This window comes from Brassica rapa, chromosome A08 (assembly GCF_000309985.2).
Source record: "Brassica rapa cultivar Chiifu-401-42 chromosome A08, CAAS_Brap_v3.01, whole genome shotgun sequence".
NCBI classification, from domain to species: domain Eukaryota; kingdom Viridiplantae; phylum Streptophyta; class Magnoliopsida; order Brassicales; family Brassicaceae; genus Brassica; species Brassica rapa.
The window spans coordinates 13,508,227-13,526,924 of NC_024802.2; the positions used below are offsets into that span (position 1 = coordinate 13,508,227).

Here is an 18,698-nt window from a genome sequence, read left to right on the forward strand (position 1 = left end):
TTAAAAATTTAAAACTATAATTTTCTAAATGTAATTTTTATATTTATTATAATATAATAATTTTTGATATTTTTATAATTATATAAAATATAAATATTGTTAATTTATTATTTAATCGCTTATACAATTGATAGTTAACCAGTCATAAGTATCCTGCAAACGCACCAATTTCTAACCGCAGAACCAGTCGTACAAATCTCTTAAAATCCCAAGATACCGCAGCCACCCGCATCCGCAAACTCTCGCAACCGCAACCGCTGCGTTTGAACCAGTCAGACCCTTAGTTGTTTACTTCAAAACGATTTTAGCAAATATGACATATATAAGAGTCGATAACGGTTTGGGAAACTTTTTTTTATCTTTTTTGACATACTCAGACACAACTTGCTAGAGGGACACTTTGTCTTGATTCTGAGATGGTTTCGGACCATTGTGCCCCTCGCTTTTTTACTTGAGACCAAGGTTGAGTCAGTGTTTTTCTTATTATTTCTCGCCAACTGGAAAGCGACCGTACAGCCCTGCGTTTCGTAGGAGTTATTAAGTTTGGTTTCTGAGGAATACTTTCTTCTCAACTTTTTCTTTGTTTTTTTGCAAAGTTCTTATGTTTTTATTTGTTTTTTTCTCAGAGTTTAAGACATTTGAAGAAAGTATAATTATTACAATAAATTATAATTTGTTTTTGTCTATATTTTAACATCCATTTTCATATATATATTTTATATATTTCAACAATTATATAAAAAAAATGTATGGACATAAGAAGTGTGGATGCAAAATTGTGAACATATAAAAAAAATACTTGAACATAAAAAGATGTGGACATGGATGGATAAAAAAATGTAGAAAATCTCTTTAAAATTTTCGTGGATGAAGTTTCATAAACTAAGTTTCATGGATGTGTTTTCTTGGACAAGTTCTTATATTCCTAATCATCTTACATAATTTCTTAGTATTTGTGAACAAGTGCTTTATGCATACCGTGTAGTGTTTATGTACATTCCCAACATATTTTTTTGGTCATTATTACAAATTATAATGTATAAAATCTATATTAATGTATAAAATAAGTTATAACTTTTTCTCTTCTACATTTTGATATCCATAATGTATATATTTTTTTGTAAATTTATAATAAATTTTGATGTCCATGTGAACGAGTTTTTGTGAACGAGGTTTTGTAGACACTATTTTGTGGATATACATATTTCTATATATCATATAGGATTGTGTGGACACCGTTTTATGGACATGCATATTTTTATAGAGCATTTCGTCGAACAACTTGAATGTGTTTTTTGTGTTTTTCCATTTTGATTTTTTGTCCATATAACATTCAAATTATTTTCTCAATAAATTAAGTTATTTTACACACTTTGTTTCAAAACTCAAAAGTGATTACAGCAGCCAAACAATGAACAAAACCATCAAGGAACAAAATAAATCTAATCCATAAAATAACAAGACTTTGTACATAAACAAGGAAACACACAATTTTTTTTTTTTGAAAAGAGAAAAAATAAGAGTGAAGCACGTACTTACTTCTCCAACGAAAGAAAACAAACAATTAAGGTAACTATCATCCATCCACTTAAGCAAAATAATCGATCCAGTTCTCAACGTTCTCAGCGTTTTTATGTTTGCCACCACGAGATTGGTGATGATGATACAAATAATTATAGTGTTGATAAGGAGAGTAAGGAGGCGCATACATCATCTGGTGAGACATCATGGTTGGTTTTGAAATGAAATGAAACTAGAGGTGAAAGAGAAATCAGTGAGATTAAAATTCATGGATTTGGAAAAATGATTTTGAGATTCGAAATAATAGAGAGAAGAAGTCTTTTGTTTATTTAAAATAAAGAAAGTATTGAGAAGAGAAGAGAAAGAACCATGGTTAGTTTTCTCTGGTTAGTCTTTGTGTAGTCTTGTCAAATATGAGGGCATGAAAGACTTTACACAACCATAATGTGTGTGGCAAGCAGGAAGTGTCTTATTGAGTAATACAAAAGACATAAAGTGTCCTAGAGAAAAAAAAATTCCACATATAACGCTGCCGGACTGATATATAAAAGAAAATTCATTTGTCGATAGAGCAACCTCAATGGTTTGATACCATGAAAATATCTAAAATAATAATAATAATAGTATTATAATTTCAGATTTTTGTTTTGATTTTTCTATAATATATGAAATGTTAGTTAAGTGACATGTGTTATTTATAGTTGATCATGGATTTTAAAAGGTTGAGTTTTTAAAACTTTTCATTTTTCTCTTCCTTCTTTTTTTTTTTTAATTGCAAGAACTCCATAAAAATCTATTTTTAATTGTAATTCATTAACTAAAAAGGGAAAAATTGGAGAGAGATAAAGAAAAAAAATTCAAAACAGGATTTGTAAGAACCTATTGAGATATTTTAGAATACATGTGTCACTTTCTTATTTATTTAAATATTTAAAAGAAACTATTTTTAGTTAAAATCAGAAGTTGTATTATAATACTAATATTTATCTATTGAAAACTTCATTTTACGAAAATACACGATAAAAAGTGCTCTAAAGAAATGTCACAAATTTATGTTCAATTTCTAGTTTCCCTTGAAGCTATTTAATCCCACACAACTGTTTCAAACATAATTTATGTGGTTGTAATTACATGGAGAAAATATATCATGTTTTCGAGTATAAAATGTTTTAAAACATTCAGAATATCATTATTTTGGAGAATTTTGAAATTGGACTTTTGAAATATAATAAAAAGTATATTAATATTTGATCAGAGAACATTTCAAATGTTTGAAAAATCTCTGTCAAAATATTATTTTGATATCTTCCTCTTTGGCTATTTTGAAAAACTTTTACATAAATGATTCCTCAAAATTTTGAAATGCTTTCTAATCAAAATATTAATATAATTGATATTTATATATATTTTGAAAGATTTAACTTGAAAATTAAAAATCTGTTTTCATAAGCAGGTACTGTATCTCCAAATTTTGTCCAATTTTTTTTCCTTTTATTAGTCGTTTAATGTGATATATTTATTCCAAATAAACAATTATTATGCTTCCTAATATTTTATTGTTTTCTGTAGACTTGGCCTAAAAAGACTTTAGCAACAAATAATTATGTACACCCACTCTATCTATCTCTATCTTGCAAGATAATTATATGTGTGAACAGCAACATAACTTGTGTGGAAATATTATCCAATCCTTTTCCAATCTACATTTAGACTTTTGTTAGCTTGTTGCTGGTTCCTTATTTCTTACGTTATTTAGCAGTGTCGTATAATGATGTCGTCACTGTCACTGCAAATTGCTACGATATTCCCAGTGGAATTAAAGACAGAAAGCTTCTTTTTTATTTACATCAAGCTTCATGGAGGAGATTTTAACAAGAGGGTTAGGGAAAACAACGGTAAGGATGGTGAACATGGAAGAATCTGATGCGAAACGAATCACATTCATGTTGAGCGTGTATTTAAGCTTTTCACATGGCAAGGCTAGAGCATCAAATTCTTACTTTAGTATAATGGTTTACAGATAACAAATGTTTTTTAATTGGTAGGAGGTATCTTGACCAAAACCCAACAAATCTCCATATGAGGATACTACCGATGAATAGTCCGAACCCAGGTTTTGAATGAAAGTCTCATATCCTTTTTTTGTAACAAGGCTTTCATATTAAAATGCATAAGTAAAAATACAAGGTATGAATGAGTTTTCTCACCCATAAGTTTGAAAAAGAAAGCAACAAATAGAGAGTGGGAGAACATCCTAGAGAAAGATCAACAAGTGAATCTTAAGAGAGAAAGATAAAGAAAAAGACAATCGCTAGTGTACATGGTTCCCTCGGCCGCGACGACCTCGTTTACCTTTTCCTCTAACATTTTTCCATTCCATATCTTGAATTTTTTGAGTCGGTTTAATCAGTCTTCCTCCTCTAGTTATGTTATAACCAGAAGTCTCTCCAACCTCACCTAAACCATCATCTCTCCCATGTGTTAGCGGGGATAAATCCTGCTCCATTTGAAATTGCTGAAGGTTGTTGGCGATAGGAGAGTAATGACCAATTGATTGCTCATTTTCAGAGGCTTGAGGAGTCTCCAAAATGATTTCTTTTGATGGAATTTCTTCCATAACATGTGACTGAGGATGAGCAGTTTCTTCAACTGCTAACATAGGTAAATTGTTTTCAATTTTTGAGCAAGAAATAGATTGTACCTCATGCGAATGGGTGAATGTAGTAGGAGCAGGGACCTCAAGAGGTGTAGTGAGAGCAGAATTTGTAGTGATCTTGTGTGCTTGATGGCCAGGAGTCAAGTGCGAGTCAGTCTCCACAGCACCCACCAATGTGGATGAGTTTGGTAGCAACATATCTATCGCCACCAAAGGGATTTCTTCATTTGTTATATTAGCTTTCGCAGGAGCGGAATCATGTGGTTTATGGGGCAGAAGACACCTCTTCTCCTTATGACCAAGCGCTCCACATCTCTCACAAGCACTCCACATCACCACAAAAGTCTCATATCCTTTAGCTAAGCAAATAACAATTTAGTCTGCGGCTGGATACATAGAACCCATGGCACAGAACCAAGGGAGTTACTTTTTTGGAGTGACTCCTGACATTTGAGAAACACTAAAAACAAATAAAAAAGGAACAAACAGGAATAAAATTAAAAGAGTAAGTGGGAATTATTGTTCTTCCTCAAATATAATGAAGAATAATTTTGCTTTGTTATGCTCTACAAAAAAAAAGAATGATGAGGAATATAAAGAAAAAATAATTCTTCATGAATGATGTATTTTTATGAAAACCATAAGGAATCGAATGTGTTCATTCTTTTTTCTTTGGTCACCAATTACACTTTTTGTCCTTTTTTTTTTTTTAAGGCTTAGCTAGTTACTCCTGTCCCAAATTCTATTTCTACCACTAGTTAGCATCCCTTGGTTAGATAAGAATTTTTTTTTCCGTGGTTTAACCATCCAAATACGTAGTTCCGGGCCTGATTTTAGATACCACCAACACCAAGTTTGCGAGTTTTTTTCTTTATAAAACTATCATACACCTCTTAGTATTTTATTGTTTTATGAAGACTTGACCTAAAAAAGAGACTTTATCAACAAGTAAACAAATAAATAGTAGGACCCACTCTCTCTATCTCACTGGCCTACACGATGTGGTCTGTGTGAACAGAACATACTTGTGTGGAAATATTATCATTAATAAGACTCTTGTTAGCGGCTCGTTCCTCTTCTTTTCTTTATAACAATGATGTTTTCAATTGCCACTATCTTTGCAAAATTTCCACGAAATTTCCATTTAGATTCTCCTTAACTACTACTCTCTCTCTCTCTCGACCTCATTGACTTCATTAACAATGGCCATCACCGATTTTTTCGCGGGTGAAATAGCGACTGAGCTACTGAAACAGCTCTTTATGATATCAGCCAAAGCATGGAAATACAAAAGCGTCGCTGAGAGGCTCATCGACTTGATCGAGGACATCCAGCCGACCATCAAGGAGATTCAGTACAGCGGCGTCGAGCTCCCTCCTCACCGTCAGGCTCAGATCGGTATGCTCTCTAACACCTTAGAGAAAGGGAAGAAACTCACCGAGAAAGTGTTGAGCGCCCGTCGCTGGAACGTGTACAGACAGTTAACGTTAGCGAGGAAGATGGAGAAGCTAGAGAAGGATATCTCTAACTTCCTTAAGAATCAGATATTGACTCATATCCTCGCTGATGTTCATCTTCTCAGGGCTAACTCCGATGTAAGGTTCGATCGGGTTGATAGGAGCCTTGAGATGATGACTGAGCACTTGGGGTCGATGAAGATCGGTGGAGGAGGGATGATCAGGGAGGCCATGAAGATAGCAGAGGCGACGATGGAGATTGAGATGGGCAATGAGGAGGAGAAGTTTGGTGTTGGGTTGGAGATAGGTAAGAGGAAGGTGAAGAAGATGATGTTTAGCGCCGAGAGAGGGCTTATTGGTATCAGTGGCATGGGCGGTGTCGGCAAAACTACACTTGCTAGAGAGCTTGAACGGGACGTTGAAGTCCAATGTAAGTCTTATTCTCTTGTCCTGTCTCTGACTATGTTATATATGTCCCTCACCAGATGATGCACAATTAGTATCATATTGTCGGTTTTGGACCTAAGCCCTACGATTTTTTCTAAAATTCCTCGTATGAATCAGAGTTGGATTTTATATATTAGAAATTATTTTTCTTTTTTTTTTTTGAACAACAGAAATTATTTGTCTAATATTCCTATGTGGGACTTAGATTGCAAATAGTTGGATGAACATGTTGTAATGATTGAGTTGAGTTACTGACACTGTTTTTGTTTATGTCAGGTCATTTTGAGAACAAGGTTTTGTTTCTGACTGTATCACAATCTCCCATGCTTGAGGAGCTGAGAGCACATATATGGGCGTTTGTGTCTGGTTATGAAGGTGTAAACCCTGTTCCAAACTGGAATTTACAGTACGAGGGCGGTGTTAAAACACAGAAGCTGGTGATTCTTGATGATGTTTGGACAAGAGAAGCGTTAGACTGCTTGACGTTTAACATCCCTGGTTGCACAACACTTGTGGTCTCACGGTCCAAACTCACAGAGCCTAAAGCCACTTATGATGTGGAAGTACTAAGGGAAGATGAAGCACTCTCCCTCTTCTGTCTCTGTGCATTTGGTCAGAAAACTATCCCTCCCGGTTTCGACAAAAGCATGGTCGAGCAGGTAATAATAATGTCTTATTTTTTCTTCTTCAACTGATTCATGCCTAGTATGATGTATATATCTAATGCTTTTTGATTCTCACAGGTTGCTGGTGAGTGTAAAGGTCTACCTTTGGCTCTCAAAGTCACAGGGGCTTCACTAAAAGAGCGACCTGAAATGTATTGGAAAGGAGCATTGCAGAGGTTGCAAAAAGGTGAACCTGCTGATGAAACTCACGAGACTAGATTGCTTCATCAAATGGAAGCTAGTCTAGAAAATCTTGACCCTACAACCAGAGAGTGTTTCTTGGATCTTGGTGCATTCCCTGAAGACAGGAAGATTCCTGTAGATGTTCTTATCAACATGTGGATTGAGATACATGATCTAGAGGAGGCCATTGCTTTTGCTACTCTTGTTGATTTGTCACACAAGAATCTCCTGACTCTTGGGAAAGATCCACGGTAAGGAGTGATCACTCTTCGATTTTATACGATTCAAAAGTTCTTATGTACTAACATGGCCGGTTCTGGGGACAGCTGGATGAAATATTCGCCTTAGCCCACAATGTTGCATAGCCGCCAAATTTTTGAATTTTTTTTTAAAATTAAGATATAAAAATGTTCATGGCCTCCTAAATTTTTCAGATCCAGCTTTGTGTACTAATCACTGTTTATTGATTTACAGGCTTGGCTCGTCATATGCAAGCTACTATGATGTGTTTGTGACACAGCACGATGTATTGCGAGACTTGGCTCTTCATTTAAGCAACAAAGGGAAAGTAAACATAAGAAAGAGATTGCTGATGCCGAAAAGAGAGAAAGCTCTTCCAAAAGAATGGGGAAGGAACATTGATGAGCCATATAGAGCTCAGATAGTCTCTATACATACTGGTAAGAGAATGCTTTAAAGTGCAACTTTATATCACAAGAATGGTAATGTTGACTAGAATTATGTTTCTATTGCAGAGGAAATGGATGAGATGGGTTGGTCTGACTTTGAGATGGACTTCCCTAAGGCAGAGATTCTAATACTGAACTTCTCTTCAGACAAATATGTTCTGCCTCCTTTCATCACTAAGATGAGCAAGCTTAGGGTCTTAGTGATCATCAACAACGGCATGTCCCCTGCTGTTCTCCATGACTTTTCGATTTTCGCCAACTTGTCGTACCTTAGGACTCTCTGGCTGGAGAGAGTTCATGTCCCTGAACTCCACAACACTACAGTTCCCTTGAAAAAACTCCACAAGATGTCTTTGATCCTCTGCAAGATCAATAACAGTTTTGATCAGACAGGAGTTGACATCTCCAACCTCTTCCCAAAATTAGCCGACCTGACGATAGATCACTGTGATGATCTCGTCTCACTACCTTCAAGCATCTGCGGCATGACATCTCTCAACTCCTTAAGCATCACAAACTGTCCGCGCCTCAGTGAGTTGCCTAAGAACCTCAGCAAGCTACAAGCTCTTGAAATTCTGAGGCTATATGCTTGTCTTGAGCTAAAGGCATTGCCTGTGGAGATCTGTGAGCTTCCTAAGCTTAAGTACCTAGACATCTCACAGTGTGTTAACCTGAGTTGTCTTCCAGAGGAGATAGGAAAGCTAAGGACGCTGGAGAAGATAGACATGAGGGAATGTTTTTTCTCTGATAGACTTAGTTCTGCTGTTTCTTTAGAGTCTCTACGCCATGTGATTTGCGATAAGGACGTTGCGTTTATATGGGAGGAGGTTGAGAAGGCTGTTCCAGGGTTGAAGATTGAAGCTGCTGAGAAATGTTTCAGTTTAGATTGGCTCGACGAGTAGGATCATAAACCTATAGTGGCCTTGTACCAATTGTAAATAGTTTGATGGACTAGTGTAGGTTTCTCTTCTTTGTTAATTAATATCATGTTTTGTAGTAAAGATCTCTCTGTACAGTTTTTACAAACTCAATCGGTCAAGTCTCTTTTTTTGCTTATCTTATTCCTAATCTTTGTATGAAAATGGTTAAAAAGTGTCTTCGGAGCGTCTGATCTTATGTGATTAATGTGGGCATGCAGAGAAGACCATATCTACAGATTTTACTGCAACGTCTTCAATATCTCCTAAGGGACACCTTAGCACTGATGATATTGAAACTACAGTGAACCAGCAACCTGTAATATTTGGTTAAGAAGTAGAATACCTAGCTCATTGACTTTGATACTGATATATATAGATAGTAGGCTGAATGAATTCTTTATTAGATGTGTACAAGGTATTTATACAAGACATACAAGTAGGGTAAATCGTATAGTTATGTATTTACATAGAAGTCCTTAATGTCTTAGGTATTTCCTTAACACGCCCCCTCAAGATGGAGGAACTTTGGTGACACCAATCTTGTCTCTTAAAGTCTGAAATGAAGTCCTCGGAAGCGGTTTGGTTAGTCCATCAGCCAGCTGATCATGAGTCGATACATGAATAACTCGAAGAGCTTGATTTTGGATTTGGCCCCGAACAAAGTGATAGTCCAGCGCAATGTGTTTCATACGAGAATGAAAAACAGGATTTGCACATAGGTAGGTAGCACCAATGTTATCGCAGTAGATGGTGGGAGAGGATGGAAGCGTAACTCCAAGTTCCGTGAGAAGAGAACACATCCATCGGAGCTCCGCTGCAGTATTAGCAACAGCACGGTACTCAGCTTCTGTGGAAGACCGCGCGACCCCCTGCTGTTTCTTCGAAGACCAAGACAGTGGATGCGTGCCAAGATAGACGATGTAGCCATTTGTGGAGACGTAGTCGTCGCTGTCTCCTGCCCAGTCAGCATCAGAGTATGCATGGAGAAGAGGAGTCTTTTGCTTCTTGAGATAGATACCATGACTCAATGTGCCAGATAGATACCGCAAGACTCGTTTGACAGCATTCCAATGATCAAGTGTGGGCTTATGCATAAATTGAGAGAGACGGTTCACCGCATACGAGACATCAGGTCTGGTGAGAGCAAGGTACTGTAGACTACCAACAACACGCCTATATTCAGTTGGATCAGGCAGAGGAGGACCAGAGTTCAACGTCAGTTTAGGAGAGGCAGCAAGTGGAGTCGCAACCGGTTTGGCATGAAGCATATTCGTGCGTTGTAACAGATCAGTGACATACTTCCTCTGCATCATATGGAGGCCATGAGGTGTGCGAATGGTTTCAATGCCAAGGAAGTAGCTGAGATGACCGAGATCTTTAATAGAGAACTTCGCAGAAAGAGCATCAATAACTTGTTGAACCAAGGAGGAATCAGTGTCGGTGACGAGGATGTCGTCGACGTAGACTAACAAGTAAACAAAGCGCCCAGCATGACGAAGGATAAAGAGAGACGTATCAGATAGTGAGTTGCTGAAACCTGCTGCAAGAAGAAACTTCTTCAGTTCCGAGTACCAAGCTCGAGGAGCCTGTTTGAGGCCATAAATGGCTTTGCGCAGGCGACAAACATGGGAAGGACGATCAGGGTCTTGGAAACCAGGTGGCTGAGACATGAATACCTCTTCATGGAGATGACCTTGGAGAAAGGCTGTGTTGACGTCAATCTGTCGTACTGGCCAATCATTATTCACTGCAAGACCAAGAATCAAACGAATTGTCGTAGACTTAATTACTGGACTGAAGGTATCATTATAGTCTACACCAGGCTGTTGATGAAACCCCTTGGCTACAATTATCGCTTTGTATCGATCAATACTACCATCAGGGTTGTACTTGATCGTGAATACCCAGCGGCATCCCACAACGTTCATCTGGCGAGTTGCTTCGACAAGATCCCAAGTACGATTCTCGTTGGTGGAGTTAAACTCTGCACCCATCGCTTTTCTCCATCTTTCATGTTTGATAGCTTGTTGCCAAGTTATCGGAATCCAATGAGGGTCGGATTGTAGTTCAACAGTTAGATTGTATTTCGAGGTTGGCTTGACAATGTGATTTCTGGACCGTGTTGTCATTGAATGTCTCACTGGAGGCGCCACAACTGAAGGCAGAGACGGAGCAGATGGTGCAGGAACAGCAGGAGCCGGGAGGTTTTGCTCCGCAGGTTGTGGAGCATTAGTAGGAGCCGTAGGAGACGAGTGCTGAACCTCAGGTGGAGGAGCTGACTGCACGGCAGGTGTAGCAGACGTTTCCACAGGCTCAGGCACCGCAGGTGAAGAAGCACACACTGGAGTCTGATTGATCACGACCGGCGGAGAAGACTGTATGAGTGATGGCACTGGGACAATGGTATAAGGAGGGTCAGGTATAACAGTGGCTGGTTCAGGGGTCGGAGAAGCATTAGGTTGGGTTAGGGAGTGATATGGGAAAACGGTTTCATTGAAGCGAACATGTCGAGAGACATAAACGCGGCCAGAGATGGGTTCTAAACACAGATAACCACTTTGAGTCAGAGAGTACCCTATAAAGACACAAGGGAGAGACCGGTTTTCGAGTTTATTGGGTGCATATGGGCGCAACCACGGATAACACAGACATCCAAAGGTTCTAAGCTTATGGTAGTTGGGGACAGCTTGAAAAAGTTTTTGAAATGGTAATTGATTTTGGAGGATGGGTGTGGGCATGCGGTTGATCAGGAAGACAGAGGTAGCAAAGGCTTGCGGCCAGTAGGTAAGTGGGAGATTTGCGACTGAGAGAAGTGAGAGACAGGTTTCGACAATATGTCGATGTTTCCGTTCTGAGAGACCATTAAGCTCAGGGGTATGAGGTGGAGTGGTGAGATGGCTTATACCGTGGGTTGCAAGGTAAGATCTCAAGGCGATGAACTCGCCCCCATTATCAGAATAGAGGGTTTTGATCTTTGTGTTGAATCTGTTTTCAACTAGAGGTTTGAAAGTGGTGAAAATATCTTTGACTTGAGACTTTGCGGTTAAGGGATAGAGCCAAGTATAGCGTGTGAAATGGTCTACAAGGACAAGGTAGTATTTGTAGTTTTGGGAGGAGAGAATGGGTGATTGCCAGACATCAGTAAAGACATATTGCAAGGGTTGGGTTGAGCGAATTGTACTCTCATGAAAAGGAAGCTTATGTGTTTTATTAAGTAAACAATCATTGCAAGGAGAAGCTGTTTGAGAATGTTGAAAACAAGGTAAAGAAAACTGAGCAACAACTGTTTTAAGAATAGAAAGAGAGGGGTGGCCAAGTCGCCTATGCCATTGGTTCAGGGTAGCTTTAGTATCTGGGTAAGAGGCTAAGCTTGCAGTTGGGTTCAGGGACGGCCATGGCCACTCATACAAGTCATTCTTCGTGCGGCCTTGAAGCAACCGGACCCCCGTGTTGAGATCCTTCACCTGAAAGTGAGCAGGAAAGAATTCAACAGAAACGCGGTTAGCATTACACAACCGATAAACTGATATCAAACTCTTATTAATGTTTGGAACACAAAGAATATCAGTAAGAGCCAATGGCTTAGCTGGCGTATTAAAGGATGTAGAGCCAGTATGAGTAATTGCAAGACCTGAGCCATCGGCAATAGCAACATCATCGCCACCATTGTAGGGCTGATGCAGCGCCAGGTTACTGAGATCTGAGGTCATGTGGTGTGTAGCACCACTGTCGAGTATCCACTGATTTGGAGCATAGTTGTAAGCCTGAGCAACATTCGCACGAGGTTGCCATGGGATTTGCGGCGACAATGGTTGTGAGAGAGCAGTACCTTGTGCCGCAAGTTGCGAACATCTGCGAGCACTGTGACCAAAAACACCACACAATTGACACTTTCCTTGATAGCCACCACGCCCTGCAGTCGGAGTAGTCGGAGTGTAAAACTGCTGCTGCTGCCAAGTTTGGTTTCCACGATAACCTCCACGACGCGAGGGCTGATTGCGATTGTTGGTGTTGTTGCGGTTCGTGTAGTTAGCTGTGACCGGAACAGAGGATGCGACTTCCTTCGAGAGTTTGAGCTTTGTCTCGTGATTGATAAGCTTCTCGTGAAGCTCTATGAGAGACGGTGGTGTATCACGACCAGCAACCTGATCAACAATGAGCTTGTAATCATCAGGTAAGCCGTCAAGGAGTTGTTCGATTTGATCCTCATGATCAATTGTCTTCCCTAGTAAAGCAAGTTGATCAAATCGTGTCGTGAGACCTTGATAGTACTCATCAATTGACTTGGTTCCCTTGGTCCAGTGTTTGAGTTGTTGGCGAAGTTGATTGATATGGCCCAGACTAGGTTTCACGTATGTTGAGGTGAGGACGTTCCAGATCTCAGCTGACGTGGTGGTTGTCGAGAGCAGTGGTTGCAGAGGAGTGGTTATGGCACCAAGAAGACCACTGTAAATGAGACGATCTTGCCTCTTCCAGATAGTGTAGAGCGGATTGGTTGCAACTACATCATCCGTAGTGATCGTTGCAGAGGGAACTTCAATGGAACCCTCAATGTAACCAGCAAGATCATATCCTTCAAGGAGAGCGTGGATCTGACGACTCCACATGAGAAAGTTGGAAGCTGTGAGCTTTGTCACATTCGCCATATTGATGTTCAAGACGGTTGATGTTGTGTTCGAAACCGTGATGGTCTCAGCCATGGATGTTGGTGAGCTAGTAGTTCCAGACATCGTGAAAGAAAAGAAAAATTTGAAAGTTTGAGAGATGGCGGCTTAGGTTAGATCTTAAGCTCTGATACCATATAGATAGTAGACTGAATGAATTCTTTATTAGATGTGTACAATGTATTTATACAAGACATACAAGTAGGGTAAATTGTATAGTTATGTATTTACATAGAAGTCCTTAATGTCTTAGGTATTTCCTTAACAATATATATATATATATATAATATATTGTTACAATGCTAAACACAGCAACTTGTAGTATCTCAGACTGGTTTTAAGCAAGAGGACAATATTAACTCTTCAACGGAAGTCTTAAAAAGATCAGTGATATTGATTTGCTTTTGTGTTGTACCAGCTTGACAGATTCATACCAAACAGATCAGCCATGGATTTTGACTATGCACACTACGCACTTACCGAAGGAAGGAACGGTAAAGATCAAGAAGAAACAGCGGTAAGCTCACCATCCAGAGAGGCCTACAGGAAGCAACTAGCTGAGACCATGAACCTGAACCACACACGGATTCTCGCCTTCAGGAACAAACCTCAAGCTCCTGCTCAGTTGCTTCCCACTGACCACTCTGCTTCTTCTCCTCTTCACCAACAACAACCTAAATCCTCAGGTATGTATTAGTTAGTTCGCATCTACTTCTTGTTGTATTGTATCGATCCGTTTGTTCTAATTATATGTTGTAATGATAAACTTCTGAGAGGACGTTGGATGCACCTGACATTGTGGATGACTTCTACCTCAACTTGCTTGATTGGGGAAGTGCTCATGTTTTGGCTCTAGCGCTGGGAGACACTGTTTATCTGTGGGATGCTTCAAGTGGCTCCACATCTGAGCTTGTGACCATTGATGAAGAGAAAGGACCTGTGACAAGTATCAACTGGGCACCTGATGGTCGTCATGTTGCTCTTGGGCTTAATAACTCTGAAGTGCAACTGTGGGATTCTGCATCCAACCGTCAAGTAAGTTAACTACAAAAATCTCCTATCTCCTCTGATTCAGACATAATGTGTTGTGTACTTAACCTGATGTGTTGCACTTTTTTTTCTGCAGCTGAGGACATTGAAGGGTTGCCACAAGAGTAGGATCCTTGGCATGGAACAATCATATTCTGACGACTGGGGGAATAGATGGGCAGATTGTAAACAACGACGTACGGATCAGATCACACGTCGTGGAGACTTACAGTGGTCACACTCAGGAGGTTTGTGGGCTCAAGTGGTCAGGTTCCGGACAGCAAATAGCGAGTGGTGGCAACGATAATGTTGTACACGTATGGGATCGTTCTGTGGCCTCTTCAAACTCCACCACGCAGTGGCTTCACAGGCTTGAGGAACATACGTCTGCGGTTAAAGCCCTTGCCTGGTGCCCTTTCCAGGCGAATCTGCTGGCAACTGGTGGTGGTGGAGGAGATAGGACGATAAAGTTCTGGAACACTCACACGGGGGCTTGTTTGAATTCGGTAGACACTGGCTCACAAGTGTGTTCGTTGTTGTGGAGCAAGAATGAAAGAGAGTTGCTTAGCTCACACGGTTTTGTACAGAATCAGCTTACGTTGTGGAAGTACCCATCTATGGTGAAAATGGCTGAGCTCACTGGTCATACATCTAGAGTTCTGTATATGGCCCAGGTGAAGAGAATAAACTTATATTAATTTCTATTTTATGGTTTTGAGTTTTTTTTTTTTTGAAGTCGTTAGTTCTGAAACTTGTGCTGTTTTTGTCTGTGTGTTTTCTACAGAGTCCAGATGGTTGTACCGTAGCTTCAGCAGCAGGAGATGAAACACTGAGGTTTTGGAATGTTTTTGGAGTGCCAGAGACCGCTTCCAAGAAACCTGCTCCTAAAGCTGCACATGAGCCATTCTCTCATGTGAATAGTATTCGTTGAAGAAACTGTGAAGACTAACAAAGGGAAAGCCACTGATTTAGTACAGAGTAAATTATTGTATCTTCATGAAATGTATTGACAAGCAAAGTACATTGTATATATAATACCTTACATAGAAAAGAATATTCATTTTTAACACTCCTATTCATCCATCTCATCAAGTTAAATTACAAACTTATAAGGTTTCAGAATGTAAACCACTGTTATTCTTATTCTTACTGAAAAGAATTGTCAAGGCTTGGACACGAAAGCAAGAAACAATGTCTCAGATACTTCTTCATTACTGAATAAATCTCTACAAGTTTTGTTGACTAGTCAACAACTATAACTTTACTTAGGGGACTACTAGTTTTCCCGCTATCACCCGCAATCGCAGCTTTTGCGGTTGGTAGCGGTTGTCGACGGTTTGCAACAATCACTCAAATCGTTCTAAACCGCTTCAAACCGCTCCGAATCTTATAAATTCAAAAACTGGCTCTAGCTAGCGTTTGCGGTTGCGCGCGGTTGCGGAAAGGTAAAATTTTTTTCTTTTTTTTAAAAACAATATATATACAAAAGTAAAAATATTTAATAAAAAATTTAAAATTAAAATTATGAAAATATTAAAAAGAGAAAAAGACTAGGATAACACTAAACCAAGTTTTTGTTCCCAAAGTAGCACTCAAGGCTCAAAGTCACAAAAATATGTTTCATTAAAGACGTAAATATACACTTATACCCCTTGGATTAATTAATCCAAACTTTAGGGTTTAGAGTTAAGAGTCAAGGGGTGGGGTTTTGAAATTAGGGTTTAAAATTTTACAAAAAATAAATATTAAAATAAAAAATAAAAATTTTGAAAACAGTTTCAAAAAGTATTTTTAAATTATAAAAAGAAAATTTGAAAAAAAAATAAAAAAAAAATTCGAAAAAAAAGTTTTCAAAAAAAATTATAAAAATTTCGAAATCTGAAAACATATAATCTGAAACTATTAAAAAATTCATTTTTTCTACTTATTTTTATATATTTTTGTTTGTTTATTTAATTTTAAATCAATGGTATTAGGGATATTTTACCCTTTAATGAATGTCATTTTTGTGATTTTCTCCTTCTAGTGCCATTTTTGAGACATAAACTTCAAAAGGTGATATTATTGACAATTGCCCAAATAAAATATATCTATTATATTTTAATTAATATTATAAAATTTTATAATAAAAACAATTTCAATAAATTTTCAAAAATTTAAATTATAATAAATATAAAATTTATATTTATTATAATTTTATGATTTTTGATATTTTTATAATTATATTAAATGTAAATATTGTTAATTTATTATTTGACTGTTGCCGAATTTGGTAGTTAACTAATCATAAGTCACTCGCAAACACACTAATTTTTAACCGCAGTACCAATCGTATAAATCTCTTAAAACCGCTAAAAATTGCTACCGCCCGCATCCACAAACTGCCGCAACCGCAACCGTTGCGTTGAAACAGTCAGGTCTTTAAACAGGGTTAGTTGTTAACCACCGTAGTCCTAATTAAAAGCGAAGAATCTTTGCTATTTACAAAACAAAACCTTATATAGTTTCTATTATCCTAATATAACCCGAAAGTTTGCTAATTACCGCGGTAAAAAAGCTCATAGGACAAAGCGTCGTCGTTTTACCCTTAAACCCTAGCAAGATCCATCTCTCACCCGCCCGCCGTGACTCACCTCTGCACATTCTCCTCAGTAATCTACCGAAAGCACGAAGAGACAGAGATGGGAAAAGAGATGGAGTCCCCGAAGGAACAGAGCTCCTACACCGTTGAGCAGCTCGTCGCCGTCAATCCCTTCAACCCTGAGATCTTACCTGATCTCGAAAACTACGTCAACGAGCAGGTTACATCGCAAACGTATAGTCTTGATGCAAATCTATGCTTGCTTCGTCTCTACCAGGTATGCTCATAAGTTACATAAAATCATAACCATTCCTGTCCGAAAGATTCTGTTGTCTCTTAAGTGGTGTTTTTTTGTGTCTTTTGTGTGCAGTTTGAGCCTGAGCGTATGAACACTCATGTTGTGGCTCGTATCTTGATCAAGGCTCTTATGGCTATGCCAGCTCCAGACTTCAGCCTTTGCCTCTTCTTGATTCCCGAAAGAGTGGTAATGCTTCTTTCACTTGCACTGAAGATTAATGATGATGAAGCTTGAGTGTCAAGCTTACTTTGTTTGAATTGTGTGTTTCTAGCAAATGGAGGAGCAGTTCAAGTCACTCATTGTTCTCTCACACTACCTTGAGGTATCTATCTATGCAAAACTTCAATCTTTGTTTAGAATTGAAAGCCTGAATAGGTGTCATTGGCTTTGCTTTGGCAGACTGGGAGGTTCCAGCAGTTCTGGGATGAAGCTGCCAAGAACCGTCACATTCTCATCGAGACTGTTCCAGGTATATCAAATTTCTAGAACTAGATTAGTTATTTAAGAATGTATCAAATATCAATTGTCTAGTACATAAAGTAGGTCTTTTTGGTAGTATCTCTTCTTTGTGTGTACATGTCTTTAACGCAAGAGATTGAATGCAGGTTTTGAGCAAGCTATTCAAGCATATGCAACTCACCTTCTTAGCTTAAGCTACCAAAAGGTTCCAAGATCTGTGCTTTCCGAGGTATGTTGTTCTATAGTTGATTCAATTTATGAAAATCTTGGCACATGATGACCTTCTTTTCACCACAATGATAGCTAAAGTCTCTCACTTTGTATAATTTTAAATGTCCTTTGCTCGTTAATTATGAACATTTTTTTACACAGGCTGTTAACAGGGATGGTGCATCTCTAGACAAGTTCATTGAGCACCAAGTGACCAACAGTGGATGGATTGTTGAGAAAGAAGACGGAAGTATCGTCTTACCACAGAACGAATTTAATCATCCGGAGCTTAAGAAAAACACAGGCGAGAATGTTCCCTTGGAACACATCGCCCGCATCTTCCCCATCCTTGGTTGAACCAATAGAACTCTGCAAATTTTCATTTGAGTCTCTGTCTTTCTTGTAATACAACACTTTAAGAAAGCTGGAATGTGATTTTCTTCCTCTTTACACTTTGGGGTGATTTTTTTTCAGAATCAAGTAAACCAGGACTTTGTCATAAGTAGATTGATCGATTAAACTTGCTTGTAAGAGTACTGGGATGCCATAGTTTTTTTATATATACAGCGCTCTTTGAGCGACAAGGTGTTGGTAACAAGTCATGGATCATTTTCTTCAACGCAAACACAATATTCGGTTAGTAAATATCTATTCAAGCATTAGCTTTCTTCTAGGCTCTAGTTTTGTCTTTTTGGAATGGTCTTTGGGTAATGCCAGCTTATGCTTCACCCTTAGCCTGAAGTGGCCATGTAGCTCTTGCATCAGAAGTTATATAAGCAAGGTGCAATTATACATAGTACAATGCTTCTCTCTTTAGTTTTTCGTTACTTTTGTTTATTACATTTCTTTTCATATCAAATACTCCATAACATTATATGTTTTTAATTCTTGGAAATATTTTTTTCTTTTTATTTACTCT

General features: G+C 38.4%; 2 protein-coding genes, 1 long non-coding RNA gene and 1 pseudogene across 3 annotated transcripts; 3 read left to right on the top strand and 1 right to left on the bottom strand.

Annotated features, from left to right (window-relative positions):
* Positions 1-573: 573 nt before the first annotated feature.
* LOC117127403 lies at positions 574-5,016 on the bottom strand. The gene is made up of 2 exons (XR_004450420.1): positions 4,223-5,016; positions 574-4,018 (listed from the first exon to the last, which is right to left on the bottom strand). It is a non-coding gene; the product is annotated as an uncharacterized LOC117127403 (long non-coding RNA).
* A 232-nt stretch (positions 5,017-5,248) lies between these two features.
* Positions 5,249-8,679, top strand: LOC103834491 (probable disease resistance protein At4g33300). The gene is made up of 5 exons (XM_009110560.3): positions 5,249-6,064; positions 6,358-6,740; positions 6,825-7,180; positions 7,404-7,609; positions 7,685-8,679. Exons 1-5 carry the CDS (start codon positions 5,380-5,382, stop codon positions 8,518-8,520), a joined length of 2,466 nt encoding a protein of 821 aa, XP_009108808.1. The 5' UTR covers positions 5,249-5,379; the 3' UTR covers positions 8,521-8,679.
* A 4,822-nt stretch (positions 8,680-13,501) lies between these two features.
* LOC103834545 lies at positions 13,502-15,756 on the top strand (annotated as a pseudogene).
* Positions 15,757-16,815: 1,059 nt separating this feature from the next.
* LOC103834492 (eukaryotic translation initiation factor 3 subunit K) lies at positions 16,816-18,363 on the top strand. The gene is made up of 6 exons (XM_009110562.3): positions 16,816-17,089; positions 17,183-17,296; positions 17,382-17,432; positions 17,510-17,579; positions 17,716-17,798; positions 17,942-18,363. Exons 1-6 carry the CDS (start codon positions 16,913-16,915, stop codon positions 18,134-18,136), a joined length of 690 nt encoding a protein of 229 aa, XP_009108810.2. The 5' UTR covers positions 16,816-16,912; the 3' UTR covers positions 18,137-18,363.
* Positions 18,364-18,698: the final 335 nt, after the last annotated feature.

Coding starts and splice junctions, on each gene's coding strand:
- LOC103834491 (XM_009110560.3), top strand. CDS start 5,380: ATGGCCATCACCGATTTTTTCGCGGGTGAAATAGCGACTGAGCTACTG. Junction 6,741..6,824: donor ACAAAAGCATGGTCGAGCAG/GTAATAATAATG, acceptor TGATTCTCACAG/GTTGCTGGTGAGTGTAAAGG. Junction 7,181..7,403: donor ACTCTTGGGAAAGATCCACG/GTAAGGAGTGAT, acceptor ATTGATTTACAG/GCTTGGCTCGTCATATGCAA.
- LOC103834492 (XM_009110562.3), top strand. CDS start 16,913: ATGGGAAAAGAGATGGAGTCCCCGAAGGAACAGAGCTCCTACACCGTT. Junction 17,433..17,509: donor TTCTCTCACACTACCTTGAG/GTATCTATCTAT, acceptor TTGCTTTGGCAG/ACTGGGAGGTTCCAGCAGTT. Junction 17,799..17,941: donor CAAGATCTGTGCTTTCCGAG/GTATGTTGTTCT, acceptor TTTTTTACACAG/GCTGTTAACAGGGATGGTGC.